This window comes from Brachyhypopomus gauderio, chromosome 16 (assembly GCF_052324685.1).
Source record: "Brachyhypopomus gauderio isolate BG-103 chromosome 16, BGAUD_0.2, whole genome shotgun sequence".
NCBI lineage: Eukaryota > Metazoa > Chordata > Actinopteri > Gymnotiformes > Hypopomidae > Brachyhypopomus > Brachyhypopomus gauderio.
Window position 1 is genome coordinate 6,345,067 of NC_135226.1, and position 20,387 is coordinate 6,365,453.

The 20,387-nt window shown below is 42.2% G+C and overlaps 4 protein-coding genes across 4 annotated transcripts; all 4 read left to right on the plus strand.

Moving 5' to 3' along the window:
* The first annotated feature begins 1,616 nt into the window (after positions 1 to 1,616).
* Positions 1,617 to 2,603, plus strand: LOC143478326 (olfactory receptor 2AT4-like). Its single transcript, XM_076977284.1, has one exon. The coding sequence runs from the start codon at positions 1,617 to 1,619 to the stop codon at positions 2,601 to 2,603; it is 987 nt and encodes a 328-aa protein (XP_076833399.1).
* Positions 2,604 to 4,273: 1,670 nt separating this feature from the next.
* LOC143478016 (olfactory receptor 2AT4-like) lies at positions 4,274 to 7,725 on the plus strand. The gene is given in 4 exon segments (XM_076976930.1): positions 4,274 to 4,349; positions 4,352 to 4,540; positions 4,543 to 5,189; positions 7,573 to 7,725. Coding segments are annotated over 4 exon segments (1,059 nt in total). The 3' UTR covers positions 7,720 to 7,725.
* Positions 7,726 to 10,614: 2,889 nt separating this feature from the next.
* LOC143478330 (olfactory receptor 2AT4-like) lies at positions 10,615 to 13,584 on the plus strand. The gene is made up of 3 exons (XM_076977288.1): positions 10,615 to 11,526; positions 12,171 to 12,235; positions 13,422 to 13,584. The coding sequence occupies exons 1-3, from the start codon at positions 10,615 to 10,617 to the stop codon at positions 13,582 to 13,584; spliced, it is 1,140 nt and encodes a 379-aa protein (XP_076833403.1).
* A 4,918-nt stretch (positions 13,585 to 18,502) lies between these two features.
* Positions 18,503 to 19,456, plus strand: LOC143477955 (olfactory receptor 2AT4-like). Its single transcript, XM_076976852.1, has one exon. The coding sequence runs from the start codon at positions 18,503 to 18,505 to the stop codon at positions 19,454 to 19,456; it is 954 nt and encodes a 317-aa protein (XP_076832967.1).
* The last annotated feature ends 931 nt before the right edge of the window (positions 19,457 to 20,387 follow it).

The window sequence follows — 20,387 nt, forward strand, 5'->3', positions numbered from 1 at the left end:
TGATGTGATTAATCTAATCAACCAATTCCCTATATTATTTTCTGATATTCCGTCTCAAACCACCGACATCCAGCATGACATTGATGTGGGTGATTCTAGACCTATTAAGCAAAATGCTTATCGTGCGAATCCTACAAAAAGAGAAATTATGAAAAAGGAGACTGATTATTTGGTAGAGAACTCCTTAGCCATTCTGAGCTCTAGCCCATGGTGCTCCCCTTGTGTGTTAGTACCAAAACCCGATGGAACATTTTGGTTCTGTACCGAAAAGTAAATTCACTGACCAAACCTGATTAGTTCCCTCTGCCTAGAGTGGATGATTGTATTATATACAGTGGACTATATACACACATATACAATATAAACAATATATATATATATATATATATATATATATAAATAACAGAAGTTGAATTTAAAGTAATCTTTAACCAGAATCCTTAACACACTTAATCCTTTCTCCAACAAAATGGAGAAAATATTCTCGCCTTGCTTCTCATCTTTGTCACTTTTATGGATGTTCACTTGTGGTGGCACCCTGCAGTAGCCAATCAATACGCGTCAGTGGGATTATCCGAGGAGAGCAGGACAAAAAAGGGAGGAACCCACATCTGGACTGGGAGGAACCAAGGCCAAAACGTGGACAACACACACAGCAACACAGTACCTTTTATAACAAAATGACCACACAGGGTCATAACACATGAGACTGTACACGTGGGTACAGCACACACCCTCAGAAAGGTGTTGCGGTGTAACCTCTTGTTGAAATCTCGATTCAGAGTGCCATCAACAACCAAGAGAGAAAAGGTGCAGGAAAATACTGCAGTTTGAGAACATCTCAAATGTGCTCCCTCATCGTCTGGGTCAAAATTCTTACCTCAGCATTTTACACTCTGGGCAGTTTCGTAGGCGTAGAGCCTTGGTAGGCCAGAAAAAAGAACCTTAGATCAGTCATTTTTTTCACTGTCAACTGCTGAAAGAATATCACACACCCCACATTTATCAGGTGTTATTGTTGTGCAATTTCGGACACTCAGTAAGCAATGAGACACAGCATCCAGGCAGTAGAGAAAACAAAATGTATTTAGTTAATAATGTTAGAAGGCATACAATAAAATGCGATGCCTTGTGATCAATGGATTCCCTTAACCTGACGGTTACATGGGAGGTTCACTGAATAGTTATAGATGTGTGATGTTTAGATGTGCATAGAGTGTGTGTATATACAGTATATTTGCAACACACACATGAATGTGTATCACATGGGAATGCCAGTAGGAAAAGTCCATGGTGACTATAAACAGACGACATTAGTGTCTGTCACACAGAAGGAAGGAAACAAAGCTTCTTCAAAGAGCTGAAGCTGCCCCAAAGATAAAGACTAGAAATGGATGTTTGCTGAATGTTTTGAGCAGTACCATGTTAAGGAATTAGATGAAGATATAACATTTCAAGTGTTTTTATTATCTGAAATTTACAAATAACTCAATTACATGACATTATGCAATAAGTCTGTTTGCTTCAGAAAACAATATTAGCTTGAATAAACTTGAGCTTGTTCATGATTTTTTTTCTGTGGACAAAGTCTCATCAAGTCTTGTCATCTGACCATTATGCCTGAAGGAAACATCACTTCTGTGAAGAACTTTGTCATTGTGGGTTTTCCTGGACTTCACCCTAACTACTATGGCCTTGTATCTGCAGCCATGTTCCTCGTCTATGTATGCACGTTGGTGGGGAATGGAATATTTCTTACATTATTTGCGAGAGAAAAAAGTCTTAGAAAACCAATGCATTATATTATCTTAAATCTAGTTGCATGTGATGTCATGTTTAGCACCACTACTTTACCAAAGATTATTGCTAGATATTGGTTCAATAATGCAGGCATCTCTTTCTTAGGCTGTTTTATTCAGATGTACTTTGTGCATTATTTAAGTTCAGTTAATTCATTTGTGCTGGCCATAATGGCCTTTGATAGACATGTAGCAGTCTGCAATCCCCTCAGGTATCCTATGATTGTCAAAGAATCCACTGTCATTATTTTATGTATCTTGGCCTGGCTGTTGGCAGAGCCCGGGGTGCTATCGATGGTAATCAGGGCATACCCTCTTCCTTACTGTAGTGCCAATACAGTCCTCCAGTGCTACTGTGATCATGTGTCTATCACACGACTCGCGTGTACTGACAGGACGCCCTATGGTTTTCCAGCATTTGTTTTTGCTATGGTTGTTTTGCTCTGTCCTTTAGCTTTCATTTTGTATTCCTATGGTACTATTATTTTGGCAGTTATACAAATCTCAAGCACTCAGGGCCGGTTGAAGACTATCTCTACCTGTAGCTCTCAGCTCATGATAATTGCCCTCTTCTTCATACCCAGATGTTTTAATTATTTAGCCCCTTATATTGGTATCTCCTTCAGTGCTGACGCTCAAATACTAGTTATTCTACTCTACAGTCTGTTGCCACCCATGATCAATCCACTTATTTACTGTATAAGGACAAAAGAAGTGAAAGAAACTTTAACCAAGAATTTAGCCAGATCAACCTTGCTTCAATTTGTTAATCAAAAGGTGCATATATCTGCTATATGTCATTGATTCTTGAAAAAAAACCCTAAATGTACTACCAGCAGAAAACATCTTCCTATAATGTGTTCTCTAGACATTCAATGGACTTGTGTTTATACCTAAATACACGGTTCCACCACATTAACTAATGTTTGACTAATGTTGATGCTGCATGGTAAAAAAAAAGGCAGAAACATCTTCTTTTCAATTCGAATTATAATTTGCAAACAAGTCAGTCAAGGACAAGTGGAGAACATGAAGGGTCACACTGCACCAGTTATAATTTATTTTTGTATAAATGTACAGAAATCAATTACCTGATTGTTTTTTACTGGTGTATTAGTCAGCTAGCCCACAGACAACAAAAACTTGTCAGATCAACAGATCAACACAACTTTTCCAAGGTTCCCATTGGGCTGATCAATGGAAGAGGTCAGAACCAGCAATATACTGTAACAGCTTAAACATTGTCAGAGAAGCAGACAGTTGTTTACAGATTAAAGTGAGCAAAGATTCATCTTTGATGTAGATGGATGGGGAGACAAACCAGTTGCATTACCAGGTTGAAATGTTGCAACTCTCTAAGATCAAAATGTAGAAGGACGTTGAGAGGCTGCTTGTAATATGCACCCTGAGGAACAACGTAGTACTGCTTACGTGCAGAGAGATGTGAAACATTTGTCCTCCTGAAGACCACAGTCATCATGTTTGTCTTGACATTGTGAGAGATTGGTTTGCTTGCACTATGCCTCCAGCTGTCTTACCTCTGTCAGGTCTGCCTATGTTCAAGCATGCCACCAAGTTTCACCCATGCACACTTGTGTCTCACCACCAGAGGCCATTCTCCCTAGAATACAGACAGATTGATGTAGTCTCTCTGATACCTATACTGAGTGTTGCCTCATTATTGTTGTGAATTCTGGTCAGCTTGCTAGTCAGCATTTCTGAGACATCTGTAACTACTTTTTAATTCTTGCCCTGTGGAATTTAGGTTTGGGCTGTTTTTGACCTCATGCCTCATGTGTATCATACTCTGATTACTGTTCTAATGATTTTGCCCTGTTATATCTGAAATAAATCTGCAAATGTATCCCACAATGCATCCCTCACAACCTTGCTGGCACACCCATTCAGAACAATCACTGATGACTACACTGGCTACCTAATGAAGGCCTTGGTCCAGTCCTTGAGATGTTCAGGGTATAAGTGCTTACAACATTATTAAAGTCCCAGGATGAGCTACCCCTAGCCCTTCTGAAACTCTTACTGTTACTGTGTCACATGACATATGACATGTAGTCACATGACATGTGTGACAGGGAAGGTCCTGAGTAGGTATAAACTGATCATCTAGGTTTTGCTGACAGTGTCATCCAGGAGGTAGACTCACCATGCCTCTATAATATGAGCTGAAACTACCCAACAGACAAATTACATTTTTTTTTACTTTTACATATGCTGCATGTTTTTGAAAACCAAGAAGTAGAGAAGTAGAGCTTTAAAGGTATTGCCTTACTGACAGATTATTTTTGAATGGGAGTGCCTTTAAAATACAAAAATATAAATGCATAAAATGTTCTCTGTATGCACTAACACAAACATTTCCTTTCTAGACGTCCAAACTTCAATAGTTTCTTCTAATAAATATTACTGCTTATTTTTTGCACCAGGCCACATCAAATCTGTGCCTCCATCTGACTATGCCTGAAGGAAACATAACCACTCTGAAGAACTTTATAATTGTAGGTTTTCCTGGACTTCACCCTAACAACTATGGCTTGTATCAGCAGTCATGTTCACTGTGTATGTATGCATCTTGATAGGGAATGGAACATTTCTTATGTTATTTGCAAAAGAAAAATGTCTTAAAAAACCCATGTATTATTTCATGTTTAATCTTTCTGTGTGTGATGTAGTGTTTAGCTCCACTACTTTACCAAAGATTATTGCTAGGTACTGGTTCAATGATGAGGCATCTCATTCTTAGGCTGCTTCATTCAGATGTATTTTGTGCATTATATGGGTTCAGTTAACTCACTTGTGCTAGGCATAATGGCTTTTGATAGATACATAGCAGTGTGCAATCCACTCAGGTATCCTATGATTGTCAAAGACTCCAATGTTTTTATTTTATGCATCATGGCCTGGCTGTTGGCAGCACCGTGTGTCTTAATGATGGTAATCAGGGCATACCCTCTTCCTTACTGCAGTGCAAACACAATCATCCACTGCTACTGTGATCATGTGTCTATCACAAGGCTTGCATGTACTGACAGGACCCCTTATGGGCTTGCAGCTTTAATTTCAGCTATGATTGTGTTGCTTGTGCTTTTCATTTTGTTCTCCTATGGCTCTATTATAAGGGCAGTTCTTCGAATCTCCACAACCCAGGGGCAGATAAAGACTCTGTCCACCTGCAGTTCCCAGCTCATCATTACTGCCCTCTTCTTTTTACCAAGGTGTTTTGATTACTTTGCTTCCTTCACTGGTATGATCTTCAGTCCTGACATACAGATACTAATCATTCTACTCTATAGCCTGCTGCCACCCATGATCAATCCACTCATCTACTGTATAAGGACAAAAGACGTAAAACATGCCTTAACCAAGAGAATAGCCAGATCAACGATCATCCAATTTCTACAGAACAACCGGCTTGTACCTGCTATGTACTGACAAATTTATGATTTCTGAATCCATATAAGTGATAGTAAACATACTGCAAAAACTCTCTGGAAGTTGAATGCAATATACTGTATAACAGCAAAATATAGTATAACCTTTAATTTTTTTGTTTTTTGACTGGGGAGGGAGGCCTTCCAATACACTCCAAGACACTGTATTCCCACAGTAAACTGGTTAATCATTACAGACTATGTAGCGATCTCCACTTTACAATGTAACTCAATACCATTTGAATATTGCATTTGAAAATACTGATGTGACGCACGGGCAGGGCGAAGGATGAGACACTGAATCCTTCCGTAACAAACGGTCACTTTTAATAGCAGGCACAGATTGCGCAATAGCGCACGAGGAACATTCAACCATATACACAGAAACATGTAGACTTAGACAACGACGAGCACAGGACACTGCGCGAGCGCACATTAAATAGACAAACCACATTAGCCCCACGTGATCACGAGACGATTCACAGGTGAGACTTATTAATCACAATACAAAACCCTAACCACGAATATCCACAGACGCAGACAAAGCACATAGACAACGTTGACACACGCCCAAAAGGGAGGGGCCGGGGTCCTCAACGTGACAACTGAATTATCTGCATTCAGTGCATCATTGGAAACACCAATAAAGCCTGAATGAAATGGTCAGGATAAATAATGGGTTGTGTGGGGAAAAAAAGTCCAGGCAAATTTATCATTTTGCATTGTCAGTGAGTGATTATATTTCATCTCTAAATTTCATTTAGTGATATTATATTTCTAAATGTGATTAAGGGGGGGGGGGGGGGGTGTGGCGAACGTAAATTCGTAAACATAGATGTAAATTCGTAAATTCGTAAAAACGTAAATTTCGACACAGTGACGTAAAATGTTGCAAATAAAATGTTATTTATTTTTACGGCGATCTATCTAATATTTATTATTATTTATGGGGAGATGGGCCGCCAGTTGAATAGCCCTGCTATATGGGTTGATATGAATGGCATGTGGATATGAGTTGATTATTGTCACAGTGAGGCGGCTCCCTACCGGCCGCCTCTGTCCACAGCGGCTGTTGTTGTTGTTGTTGTTTGGTGACGTCATGTGCGTCCCTCAGGTGGGCGGAGCCCGTGATCCGTCTCACCTGAGGGTTGTTTGTTTGCCTATATATGTCTTGTCTTTGTACCAGTTGACCGCTGGTCATTATATCTTTAATTTGGAGATATTGCACGGGTTTTTGGTTTGGACACTTTCTATTACACCATCCTTTTTCCCGCTTCGCTTCCTTTTCGTTGCTCACCCCTGCCCGTCACAGAATGACCAGCCACCCTTCGGAAGCCGCCGAGTCTCTTTTTCTTTCTCCTTTGTTCGTGGTCATGTCCCGTGGTAAGTGTTTGTCTGCGTAGTGTTTTGTTTGAAGAGCTCCGCCGTGCTTTTGTGTTTTGTGTGTGTGTGTAGCACGGCGAGGACCAGGGCAGTCTGCCCTGAGAAAGCTCTTCGGGTCTGTTGTCAGTGTGTGTGAAGAGTTCCGCCATGTTTTCGTGTTGTGTCCGTGGCACGGCGAAGACCAGGAATGTCTTCCTGGCGATAACTCTTCGTGTTGTTGTGAATGTGTGTATGCGTGAACGGACGTGTCGATCGGTATGCGCGCTCGTTGTGTTATGTTACATGTTCTGTGTGTGACGCTGGTGCCGCTCCTCACCGTCGCCTCGCTCCCCGTGTTGTTTTGTGTTTCATGTGGGGAGCGACTGCGAACGTGAGCGGCGCGTCACTGTGTCTGTTTATGTAGCCCTCCCTAGAGGGCTGGGGCCCCCGGATGTTTGGAGACCATGGGGCTCCGGTCTGAAAAGCTCCTGCTGGGGATGGAGATCCTCCCTCCTGCCCGGGGTGACCAGGAGGCCCTTGGGGCTGCTCCCTAGCCCGCGTTGGGGGTGCTCTGGGCCTCGGTTTCTGGTGCTCCTGGGTTGGGTGGAGGAGTCCACCTTGAGATGAGAGGCCCCGGGAGGGGTTGGCTCCCCAGGAGGCTGGGGTGACCCCTAGCAGAAGGCAGGGGTCAGCTCTGGGAGGAGGTAGGTCCAGGAGGTGAAGTAGCTACGCCTTGGAGCGGTAGCCTGCACACCCACACACACTTGAGGGACGAGAGAGGAGCCGTAGCCCCTGGTCCTCACACCCGTGGGGCTTACCGGCTGAATGCCGGTTAGGGCGTGAGGGCCCTGTGACCGACTGGGGCGTGGTTTTGTGTTGTTAACGGCCCGGTCAGTCCAGGGTCCCGCCCGGGGAGGTGAGCTGTGTAATGTGTGTTTTTGTGTTTCAGCTCCCGGACTCAGGAGGTGTCCATGCCTGTCCCTGCCTTCCTGCCCCTTCGTGTTTTGTGTGCAGCCGCTGTGTGCCACACACCCAGTGGAGGGGAGTGCGGCTTGGTGGGGGGGTCTGTCACAGTGAGGCGGCCCCCTACCGGCCGCCTCTGTCCATAGCGGCTGTTGTTGTTGTTGTTTGGTGACGTCATGTGCGTCTCTCAGGTGGGCGGAGCCCGTGATCCGTCTCACCTGAGGGTCGGTTGTTTGCCTATATATGTCTTGTCTTTGTACCAGTTGACCGCTGGTCATTATATCCTTAATTTGGAGATATTGCACGGGTTTTTGGTTTGCACACTTTCTATTACAACATCCTTTTTCCCTGAGACTTGGCGTGATCGCTTCCTTTTCGTTGCTCACCCCTGCCCGTCACAATTATGACATATTTCTCATCGTCTGCTATTACTGACAGCTTTGTGTGTATATATATATATATATATATATATATATATATATATATATATATATATATATATATATATGGCATTCTATATAGGCTCTATAAGAACACGCCGGGAGTCTTGAGGTACCTCTGGAAGCTGATGAGATCGGCATGGGAAAAAGGAAATAAACCAAAGGCAGGCGAAGGCCTGATTCCCAAAGAGAAGAACTCCTGAGCCATCAAACAATTCCACCAGATCAGTCTCTTGAATGTGGAAGGGAAGATATTCTTCAGTATTGTGGCTCAGAGGCTCTCAGCTTTCCTGCAGAAGAACAACTTTGTTGACACCTCAGTGCAGAAAGCAGGCATAAGTGGATCCTCAGGCTGTCTGGAACACACAAATGTCATCGGGCACCAGATACAACTAGAGAGGAAGGAGAAGAAAGACCTGTATGTGGTCTTCCTAGATCTTGCCAATGCCTTTGGTTCCATGCTTCATGAGATGTAGTGGGCAGCGTTCAATTTCTTACAAGTACCAGAAGCCATCATAAGGCTGGTTAAAGCTTACTTCCAGGACCTTCAGTTTTGTGTAACAGCGCAGGATAGAACAACTGCCTGGCAGCACCTTGAGGTTGGTATAATGGTGGGCTGTACCATTTCCCCACTGGCGTTTACTATGGCAATGGAACTCATCATCCGAGCATCACGATGGGTGGTCGGAGGGGAGCAATTGAAGAATGGGCAGCGTCTTCCTCCGATCAGGGCTTACATGGATGACATGACAACAATAACAACAACAGCTGCATGCACCAAACGCCTACTGGATAAACTCCAGCAAAACATTCAAGGGGCACAGATGACGATCAAACCCAGCAAATCCCGCAGCATCTCTATAGTCAAAGGTCAGCTTGCGAATAAGAAGTTCCATATCAACAACGAGCCAATACAAACAGTTCTGGACAACCCTATCAAAAGTCTTGGATGCTGGTACAGTGCAGACCTTAAAGACTCTGAGTAGGTGGAGCAACTCGAGCAGGATACCAGTGGTCTCAGGCAAATTAATAGCACTGCTCTCCCTGGAAAGCTGAAACTGTGGTGCTTTCAGTTTGGACTGCGGCCTCACCTCATGTGGCCAATTTCCATCTACGAGGTCACTTTATCCCATAACAACTGGCTGGAGAGGCTGGTGAATGCGCAGGTGAGGAAGTGGCTTGGACTGCCCAAATGCTTTAGTAGCATAGGCCTGTATGGTAATGGAGCCCTCTCTCTCCCAGTCCCAAACCTCGTGTTTTGGGAATATAAGTGTGATAAAGCTAGGCTGGAAATTTACCCTCACTGAATCCCGGGATCCAATTGTCAGAGGTGCAGCTCCAACACTTGCAAAAGGGAGGAAATGGAAACCATTGGTAGCAGTTGCAGTGGCAAAGGCCACCCTCAGGCACCAGGATATAGTAGGGCATGTCCAGCATGGCAGGAGTGGTCTTGGTAAGCAAACAACAACACCCACATGACAAATGGCCCATCCAAGTGAACAATGGCATGTGGTAGTGGAGGAGGTTCCCCATCAGGAGGAAGCAGCTAGATGTGCAGGTTCCTAAGCACAGCAAGACCAATTGATGAGGTGGGAGGGGGTTGAGAGGAGGAGAATAACATGGGATGACCTGTGGATCATGGAGGCTAAGAGGCTTAGTTTCATCATCAGGGCCACATATGATGTCAACTTACACCTCTAGTATGGAGAAGAACCAGCTTGTCCCCTCTGTGCAGTCCCCAGCCTCAACCACATCTTGGTGGGTTGTAAGACCAGCCTGATTCAAGGAAGGTACACTTGGCGCCACAACCAGGTGCTGAAATGCTTATCTGCTAAACTTGAGGAAAAAAAGGTAACCACCAATGCCATGCCTTCAAATTCCCAACCTGGTGTCCCGTGGAAGATGCTCTTTGTCCGGGAAGGGGAGAAAAGGGGGACCAAGTCAGCTCCTCTAGGGGTAGGCCCACTGTCCATAGCCCGGGACTGCCAAATGCGGGTGGACCTCAGTCAGAGGCTCAACTTTCCACCCGAAATCGCAGTGACAAACACAGTGAAAACATTTTCACTTTTTTTCATTTTCATTTTGTCACCTCAGCAGAGACAGGCATTCAAAATTGGACAGCTTTCTGTTTTAGAGAGTAGCCCTGAGGGAACACTACTAGTTTTTGTTAAGTTGCCTCCACAGGAGAGCAGAGAATGAAGACACACGTCATATTATACGTCGTTACATCAAGGACAGCTGATCTCTCATGTCTTGGATGAGCATTTATAAGGTGATATTTCAGAGATATTCTCATTTGAGAACTGCCAAGTCTGGACAGAATTAATAGTAACAGCTACTGTTCAGCATACACAAAGCCAAGGAAGCAGTTTTCTACATCTTCTAATTCATGTTAGTTATGGCTAAATAAATGCTCTAAAGAAAATGTACACTTATTTTAATTATAATCAGTTGGTTAGTTTGCTTTTTTATGTATTGAGCTTGCTTTTCTCTTTGACTTAATGTGATGTAATGTTTAATATCATGTGAACATTATACAATCTTCTATTTTCCTTTTTAAATTGCAGTGTTTGATCAGGTGGATTTGGAATTCTGAAAGTCATGGACCTCTATGCCAATTCCACAACTGTTACAGAATTCTTCCTGCTTGGATTTCCAGGACTCCTTCCAGAATATTACACAGCAGTTGGATCATTTCTCCTCTTCATTTATCTCACACTTGCAGGGGGAAACATTTTCATTATTGCATTTGTGTCTTATGAAAAGAGCCTTCAAAAACCATGCTACCTGATCTTCTGCAATCTTGCTGCTGTGGACTTTGCTTTTGGAACCACCACAATGCCCAAAATCACTGCAAAATATTTACTTAAAGATGAAACACTGTCATTCCATGCTTGCTTTATACAAATGTTTTTTATCCATTATCTTGGGACTGTCACTTCTTTTCTTTTGCTTGTAATGGCTGTTGATCGATTCATCGCTATATGTAACCCACTCAGATACCCTTCACTTGTTACTAACTATTCAGCAGGAATTGTATGTGGAGTGACTTGGGCATTTCCAATCCCACTGTTAGTAATGATCACTCTCCAGACAATAGGAGTGCCCTACTGTTCCTCAAATGTTGTATCACAATGTTTCTGTGACCAGAATTCAATAAGCAGACTAGCCTGTACTGATTTTCGGAATATACGGTTGATTTCCTTTATTGTAGCAATGAGTGTTCTGTTGGGCCCCCTGGCTTTCATCATATTCTCCTACATTTCAATTATCATCACTGTCTTAAAAATATCCAATGTTCAAGCAATGTATAAAACATTCTCCACATGTAGCCCTCAGCTTATTATCATATGTCTTTACTACCTGCCCAGGTGTGCTGCTTATATTACTGACATAAAGGTTCAGATGAATGTAGATGTTCGTGTTATAGTGAGCATGTGGTATAGTCTGTTTCCTCCTCTTGTAAATCCTATTATATTCTGCTTTCGAACTAAACAAATTCGAGAAACTTTAATAATGAAAATAAGAAAAATGAGGGTCAGTCAAGTGAAAGCACTACTGAAATGAAAAAAAAAACACTTCACCAATGCAGCAGACATATGTACATTTATTATTCATTATTATTTTTATAGTAATATAAAGTAATATTTTTAAATGTTTAGAATTTTCTTTTTTATACAAATAATGACTGTTGTGTCTCATTTGTTCAATCAAATTTTGTGAAATGAATAAATATAAAACTATAATCAAATATACAACATTTCCATTCTTATTGTATTAAAGCTAATATGTCAACATTTATATGGTATAGGAAAGGTTTAAATATTTTCCCAAAAATATTTTTCCCAAAAGAGGGAAAAAACAACGCTTCACTCTGCACATTTCATCTTTCATTGATCTAAATTCTAGCCTTTCTTAATGGTTTCAGCTGCCCACCTTGGAGAGATGTCTGAAACTGAACACTCATATGCATTCCTGATCTGTGGACCACCTTGAATTTAAAGCGGGTGCCAGATACCCATTGTGTGATCCACACATTGGCATCCTTCATGCAGTGGAAAAACCCAATCTAACTAGAATGAATCCAAGTATAATCCAACATATATATCTTCAAAATAAAGCACAGAAAATACAGTTAATGCAACAAAAATAATCACATTCGCCTGTTTAACGGCCCCTTCAGACTACTCTCCCACTGGAATGGTTCTAATGCTACCTTTCAGTGATAACAGTTGGTCATGTCCAAATAGTCAGGTACAAACTAACTTTATCTCACCGACTTTTGGGTCGTGGGTTTTGAAGAGGCACAATTGCTATTAGCTGAACTATCCACCGGTATAGTTGACATTCATATTAGCAAGTTTTTAGCTTGCTACACCGTATACATTTCACTCTGGGCAGTTTCCAAAACCTTAGATAAAATAAAGGTTTGACCCTGCATTTGACCCTGACTCATACACAGTGGCGGACTTAGCAATTTGGGGGCTCAAGGCGAATTTAGCTAGGGGGCCCATCAACATTAATATGTAATAAATAATTTAGCTAATCAGGGGGCCCCTACAGTGGGCTGCAGTTGGAGGGGCCCAAGGCAGTTGCCTAGCCATGCCTCTATGCAAATACCACCTCTGCTCATACATTTGACACTGACTTCATACACTGCTTGTCAGTTAAGCTAGGTCATTTTACACTGAAAGTTTCAGAGTGGTCTAACAACTCTAATTTGCTTTATGTTGTTGTAGAGGTTGAACGAAAGCAGATAACACAGGTAACCATACCTGTCAGGAAGGTCTAAGCAACTACAGTAGTCTGTAGACCTAGTCTGTGTCCACAGAGGTTCATTTAATTTTCCTACCTGTGTCCCATTTAAAGAAATAGACAGCATTGACATATAAGTCTGAGGTATATTTGTCAATGCCTTTGTCTGGTAAATTTATAATTTTTACAGAATTATACAGATTTATTTATCAGCAAGACATAGCTCAGAAGCTAAATAAATTGTTTGGTTGTACAGAAATATGTTAATATGTACAGCCTTTTTGTTTTCTTCTTGAATTGTGCCTAAATTCATACTATTATTCCCTGAAATAAAATCATGAATATGTATCACAGCATGAGGTCAACAGAGGAAGTCCTTGGTAGGTATAAAGAGGTGATAGGTAGACCACACCTTACCACTGTATGAAGACTTGGAGGTACTATTCAGCAGACAGTTCCTCTATTCTTTACAATACTAGAGCTGTAGTAAGTTCAATAAAAATAGGAATTAGCCTGGAGATACATGTGATATATTTTTTTTTCAGTCAATTTGTGTTTTACTGCTGTTCCAGCACACCGTGAGCGTGTCCTACGGGCCAGCTGAATGAACGCACCTCATCTTTGCATCCTCGACTCCCTTGTGCCCGTAACAGAAAGATGAGCCGTAAGGATGCCAGGATTCCAGCCATCGGGAAAGAGGTCAAGCAAGCATGGGACAAAGAGGGGGAGGCACCAACGTGCTCCCTCTCCCAGGTCCCATCGCACACCCTCACCCGGCGCGCAGTGCGAAGTACCGGATGTGGCCTCGGAGAGTGAAGGAGAGCGCATATGCGCCTACCTGCAACTATATCAGGGCTATTTTTCTGCGGGCCAGATTTGGCAGAGAGCTCTGACATGAGGGCCAGACAATTTTCAGACCTATACCAATACTGTAATAGTGGATGTAAAATTGAACGTAATTTGTTGACGGGGGGTGGGGGTTGAACGTAACACTGGTGACAGAGAAACATGCCGCATTGAGACACAACGTGCCGTAAAGCGCCACACCGTGCCGTAAAATGTTGCAAATAAAATGTTATTTATTTTTATGGTGGCTTATCAAATATTTATTATTATTTATGGGGAGATGGGCCGCGGGCCGGTACAAATTCATTAAAGGGCCGGTTCTGGCCCATGGACCGCCAGTTGAATAGCCCTGAACTACATGCTCGCGAGGCTGAGAAGGAGGGACTGGCAGGCTACTACCGTAGACTAGCGGATGAAGCCTGGTCGAACCGTGCCTGTCAGTCGGCGAGAGACTCCTCCCCCCTGGCAAGAGAGGTGCATATAAGCACAGAAGGAGACGTGATGCTCGCCACCGGAGAGGTGGTGCTTGCGCCGCCAGAGGTCGAAGATGTAGACTCCGAGAAGGGGGAGTATTCTCCCTCAGTGTGTTCAGAGAGCACCGTTTACTACGAGGGGGGTGGTGTCAGACCCCCTCCATCGGAGTACACAGCTGACCCAGAGGAGTGTGGTGAGAGTGTCAGCCCCCCTACGTCCAAGCACGAGGAGGAGAGGGAAGACTCCTAGAAGGAGTATTCTCCCTCAGTGTACTCGGAGAGCACCGTTTACTACGAGGGGGATGACGTCAGCCCCCCTCCATCGGAGTACGCAGCTGACCGAAAGGAGTATGGTGAAATTGTCAGCCCCCCTCTGTCCGAGTACGAGGAGGAGGAGGCCAGTTCCCCTCGGCCCGAAGGAAGGAGCAAGCTCAGGAGAGGAGGTGGAGAGTCGGCTCCTTTCAGAGTGCTCCGAGGTGACAGTGAAGTCGTGGGGGCGGTCTTCCTCAGAGGAGAGGATGGAGTGTCCGGAGGGCAGCACACCTGAGGCCACCAGCATGAGGAGCTGGAGTTTGAGGAGGGAAGGCGAGAGTCGCCGCATAAAGCTCCCCCTCCAGGAGTGTGGCTCAAGTATGACCCTGCAGAGCACCCTCACGAGGCATTTCACGGGAACCCCAGTACTCCTAGGCAGCCCACATTGGAAAGCGCCCTCCAGTGTCTGCCAGAGCGACCACACGCCGTCCAGCCCAGAAACAGGAACCTGCGCAAGCTACTGTGGCTCCCGCGACCTTGGGGCTCCGCGAAAGGACCGAAAGGAAAAGGATTGGGGTCAAAGCCTTTTTCCCCAGTCGCGGGATTGCAAGCGTGGAAGCCTAGTCTCCTGTTTCCACTGATCCTGTGCCTTTTTGTCTGTCCCGGTGTTTCTCCCCAATCCCTTTTTCCCTTTGTGCCCTTCATGTTACATGTACCTATTTGTATTTTTGTGAACGTGCCTGTGTTGTCTTAACGTGTTTTCCCCTGTCTTCACAGGGAGGGTGTTCTAGGCTGGTCTGTGGTGGGCTCTCCACCGCGGGTCAACAGCTCCAGGGCACGCGTGATTCCGGCGGCTCCGGATCCGCCCATCGTTGTGGGTCCGTGGCTTTGTTGCTGCAATAGGCACCCCGGGACGGGTAAACTGCTGTACAGCACAGTAGGAACAAACCATGAGAACAGCTCAGTGCCCTTGGTGGGGGGCTCTGTCACGCTACAGCCACAAACTCCTCCCTCCCTGTGTTAATGTCCATGTCTTTATATGTACGTCCATGGATGTGGCTGGGTGTGTGTGTGTGTGTGTGTTCACTTGTCTCGTTAGATTAATGTGTTTCATGCGGTGCTTGTTAGGCTACGTGTATATAGTGTGTGTGTATCGTTTGGTGCTCGTCTTTAATGTGATCTGTGTGAAGTGTTTAAACGTGATAGTGTGTCCTGTCAATTTGTGCTTGACTGCTGTTCCAGCACGCTGTGACTGTGTCCTACGTCCAGCTGAATAAACGTAGCCTTTGAACGCACCTCGTCTTTGCATCCTCGACAGTTTGTTGTCTGATTTGCAAGCTATCACACATTTTTTTCCATTTTGATCATCATGCCTGAAGAAAATATTACCTCTGTGAAGAATTTTGTCATTGTAGGTTTTCCTGGACTTCACCCTAACTACTATGGCCTTGTATCTGCAGTCATGTTCCTTGTTTATATGTGCATCTTGGGAGGAAATGGAATATTCCTTACATTGCTTGCAAGAGAAAAAAGTCTACGAAAACCCATGTATTTTATAACAGACATGTGAACAAGTCACTAAGTTGCAAGTAACAAGTAAGTCTCAAGTCTTCACAATCAAGTCTCAAATCAATACAATCAAGTCTCGAGTCAAGTCCCAAGTCAATACAAGCGAGTCTCGAGTCAAGTCCCAAGTCTTAAACTTCAAGTCCTAGTCAAGTCACCGGATGTAATTTCAATATTTAATTGATGCAGTTGATTAGTAGTGTATTAAGTTAGTCAGACTAACTAACGTTAGGCGTTTGAGTGTTTCGGTTCGCTTAAGTGAGATGTCGTCGCAATTGCGGTGCGGACCGCTGACACAAGTCAAGTTGCTCATGTGGACCCCTCTTAAAGTTTATTTTCGACCCCTGAGTTATCACATCCCAGCTAGTTAACCGTTATAGCATTATGTTAAATATACATAGCAGAGACTTGATTTTGTTTGTGCAGCCTCAAATGTCGAACAAAGTTTGAAGTGGTTGCATATTCATCTCTTATCCTGACTCCACATGTCTTGCATGTCGCAGTTCTTCTTTTATTCACAACAGCATAATCTTTATCATTGAACAGGATCATTTTTGGGAGTATGTTGCTTGTCATCTCCGCACAAATTCAACGCTGCTGCCCCCCTCCCCCTCTCCCTCTCCCCCAATCGTCTGCAGAACTTCACCTGTAGTTTAAGGATAAACTGAGCTGAGCAGTTCACATTTACAGCACCATTTAATACAAAATGATCCAGTTATGTGATTTCTATATTACTTATATATTATGTTAAAATAAGGATTTCAAGTCTTTTCAAGTCTTAAAGCTCAAGTCCGATTCCAAGTCCAAGTCAGTAAAGGTAAAGTCTAAGTCAAGTCGCAAGTCTTCAGTGATGTTGTCGAGTCAAGTCATCATTTTAGTGACTCGAGTCGGACTCGAGTCCAAGTCATGTGACTCGAGTCCACACGTCTGTTTTATAATACTGAACCTTTCTGTGTGTGATGTATTATTTAGCACTACTACTTTACCAAAGGTTATTGCTAGGTACTGGTTCAATAATGAAAACATCTCATTCTTAGGTTGTTTTATTCAGATGTATTTTGTGCACTATATTTGCTTTAGTTAATGTGCTTAATCTGGGAGAAATGGCATTTGATAGATATGTAGATATGTTTACCTGCATCATTCCTGAGTGATAATTTTGATCCCATCATTTCAAGACAGAACTCAAGCATACATTTTATCCATGACTGTGCATGTTTATGCTGTTAGTATGTAGTTATTTTTACAGACCAGGTTGGAAATACTTCACAATGTGTCTTATAATCCAGTGCTAATAAGCTGCAGGTGTGAGGAGTTGGTTAAAAATTGTGAGTGGTATTATTGAACATTTGAAGCGTTTAAGAACTCTATCATGAAGTGAACTCAGTCATGAAGTACTGAGTGTCACGGGAGAGGTAATGCAGAATGCAGAGAAAGGTAATCCAGTTTATGAGTAGTTTTATTAAACAAAGCAACGTAGCACTTGGCATATGTCTGACATATAACATAGATAGGAGGACAACACTTACTCACTCAATATATACACACAACACATAACCACCTGTAACACATTAGACTAACGAGACGGATGTGCCCAGCGTAGCTCTCAAGCACCAGACCCACGCCTATGGGCAGGCCCGGGGGCACCAGTAGTCCACGCCTCTGAGAGTTGCGGCCTTGGTGAGGAAAACATCCTAACACACAGGCAAAAAGATGTTAGCCAAAACAGGCACAGATACGAAAACACACACAGGCACTTTCAACACAAAGCACACAATGAGCATCTGAAATTATCAAGAACTCAGGACTGAACTGATGTTTTGTTGGGAGTGTTCAATGTGCCACTGACTCAGCAGGTATGGAATGTGACAGGGCAAATCAAGATTAAATCTCACACCTAATGTCAATGACCAAGAACAGCACAGCATTAGAACAGAACAAAACAGCAGAATATTGTTTTGACATATTTGGACGAGGAGTTTTGATGCCTTCAGTGAATCTACAATATAAATTCATGAAAATAAAGAAAAAACGTTGAATGAGAAGGTATGACCAAACTTTTGGCCTGTACTGTATATATGTACATATGTATGGGAGTGGATAAGTAGATATTGAGAGTGCGATAACTGAATTTTAACTGAATTTATTTATTTATTGAGTTGAAAAGGCAATATTCCTTTAAAAATACAAAGTGATATCACCCAGAGATTTTAGCTTTTAATATTTGTTCTTACATAAGTCTCTGGAGCTGTTGTTCACAATGTTTTTTATTTTCCCTTCCTGGTCATGTGAGATTATGTGACAAGTATAAAACAGCTGTGAGACACCATTCACACACCATGCTAAGGAGCTATCATAGTTCATTCCACCATTGCTAAGCAGTGACCTAGGTAAACAGGGAGCATATATTGTCTGAAAATGTCTGTCACTGTCAAGTAATTTGTAATTAATTATCTACTTAAAATTGATCAAATGTAATATAATGAAACATAATTAACATCAGGCAATATTTTAGTGTAGTACAATCCATGGTTTTGACCTACTTTTGTTTTAGACCTGAAATTACATTTTTCACTTTAAGGACGTGAACTTTAAGGATGTCAGAGGGAAACGTGACTTTTGTGAAGGAGTTTTTCATTGTGGGTTTTCCTGGACTTCACGCCAACTACTATGGCCTTGTTTCTGCAGTCATGTTCTTTGTTTATATGTGCACATTGTTAGGCAATGTAATATTTGTTATTTTATTTGTAAAAGAAAAAACTCTCCATAAACCTATGTACTATATTTTTGTCAATCTTGTTATATCTGATGTTCTGTTTAGCACAACCACATTACCAAAGATAATTGTCAGGTACTGGTTCCAAGCTGGGACCATTTCATTTGTAAGTTGCTTCATTCAAATGTATTTAGTGCATTATTTTAGCACGGTCGATTCATACATTCTGGCACTAATGGCTATAGATCGATTTGTGGCAGTTTGTTACCCACTTCGATATCACAGTATTATGACTAACAGAAATGTATTAATTCTGAGCTTGGTGGCTTGGATATTGGCTCATACTTTTGTCCTAATGATGGCTATTCGAGCTTTCCCTCTCCCTTATTGTGGAGCCAACATTATTTTGCACTGTTACTGCGATCACATATCTCTTACAAGACTCGCATGCACTGACAGGACTCCATATAGTACACCAGCTTTTGTTTCTGCAATGGTAATACTACTGGGATCCCTTATCATTATTCTGTTTTCTTATGGCTGTATTACTGTAGCAGTTCTACGAATCTCAAGCACTCAGGGCCGGTTGAAGACTCTCTCCACCTGTAGCTCTCAACTCATCATTATCAGCCTCTTCTTCATTCCCAGGTGCTTTAATTATTTATCCAACAATATAGGTATTAGTTTTAATGCTGATTTGCAAATAGCCATTGTCATGTTGTATAGCCTCCTACCTCCTATGTTCAACCCTCTAATTTACAGTTTGAGAACAGCAGAGGTACAGAAGATTTTGATTAGCCATTTCCGAAAGATTCATGTACATACAAATATTTAAATATATTTCCAGTTGTGTATATATACATACACACACACACACACACACACACACACACACACACATATATATATATATATATATATATATATATATATATATATATATATATATATATACAACTGTGCAGATGTCTTAGACCAAAATTAGATTTGTTGTTTTAGCAATGGTATGATTTTTCATTCCTCAAGATATTAAAGGCACATTTTAACAGCTGTGGAAAATTTCAAGACAGAACTCAAGCATATATTTTATCCATGACTGTGCATGTTTATGCTGTTAGTATGTAGTTATATTTAAAGTGGGAATTAAATAATTACACCAGCCATATGTACATCCAGCAAGATTTTTAAAGATTCTATTAATTATTATTAATATGATGATCAGGCCTCTGCTGACAGGATATACAAGATATTTAAGAGCAAAGCAGAACTCCAAAAGCAGAGAAGAGAAAACAAAGGGCCAAGAGACAGTGGAGACAATGGCACAGGCCCACAGCTTGAGTGCTTCACAGACCATGTTGGTAATACTGCTAATAGTGCTAATAAGCTGCAGGTGTGAGGAGTTGGTTAAAAATTGTGAGTGGTATTATTGAACATTTGAACATTATAATCATATAATATAAATGATGTATGACCATATATCATTATTTAGAGTCTCCATTACAAGCTGAAAATACTTGGCCTTATACATATTTGCAAGTTTTCAATTATTTAAACTCATGTGTATGTGATTCTCAAGCATGCCTTGCACAACCCTATATAAGAGTTTTGTTCACAGCAATCATTTTCACATGAGACGGTAGGAGAAATATTTCTGATGATATGTTCCATTCCATTTAGGTTTGAAAAGAGCCAGGTTCCTGCTATTGCTTATGTGTAATATGAAGCTACACTAAATACTTTGCTACTGTACAAGCTGTTTTACACAC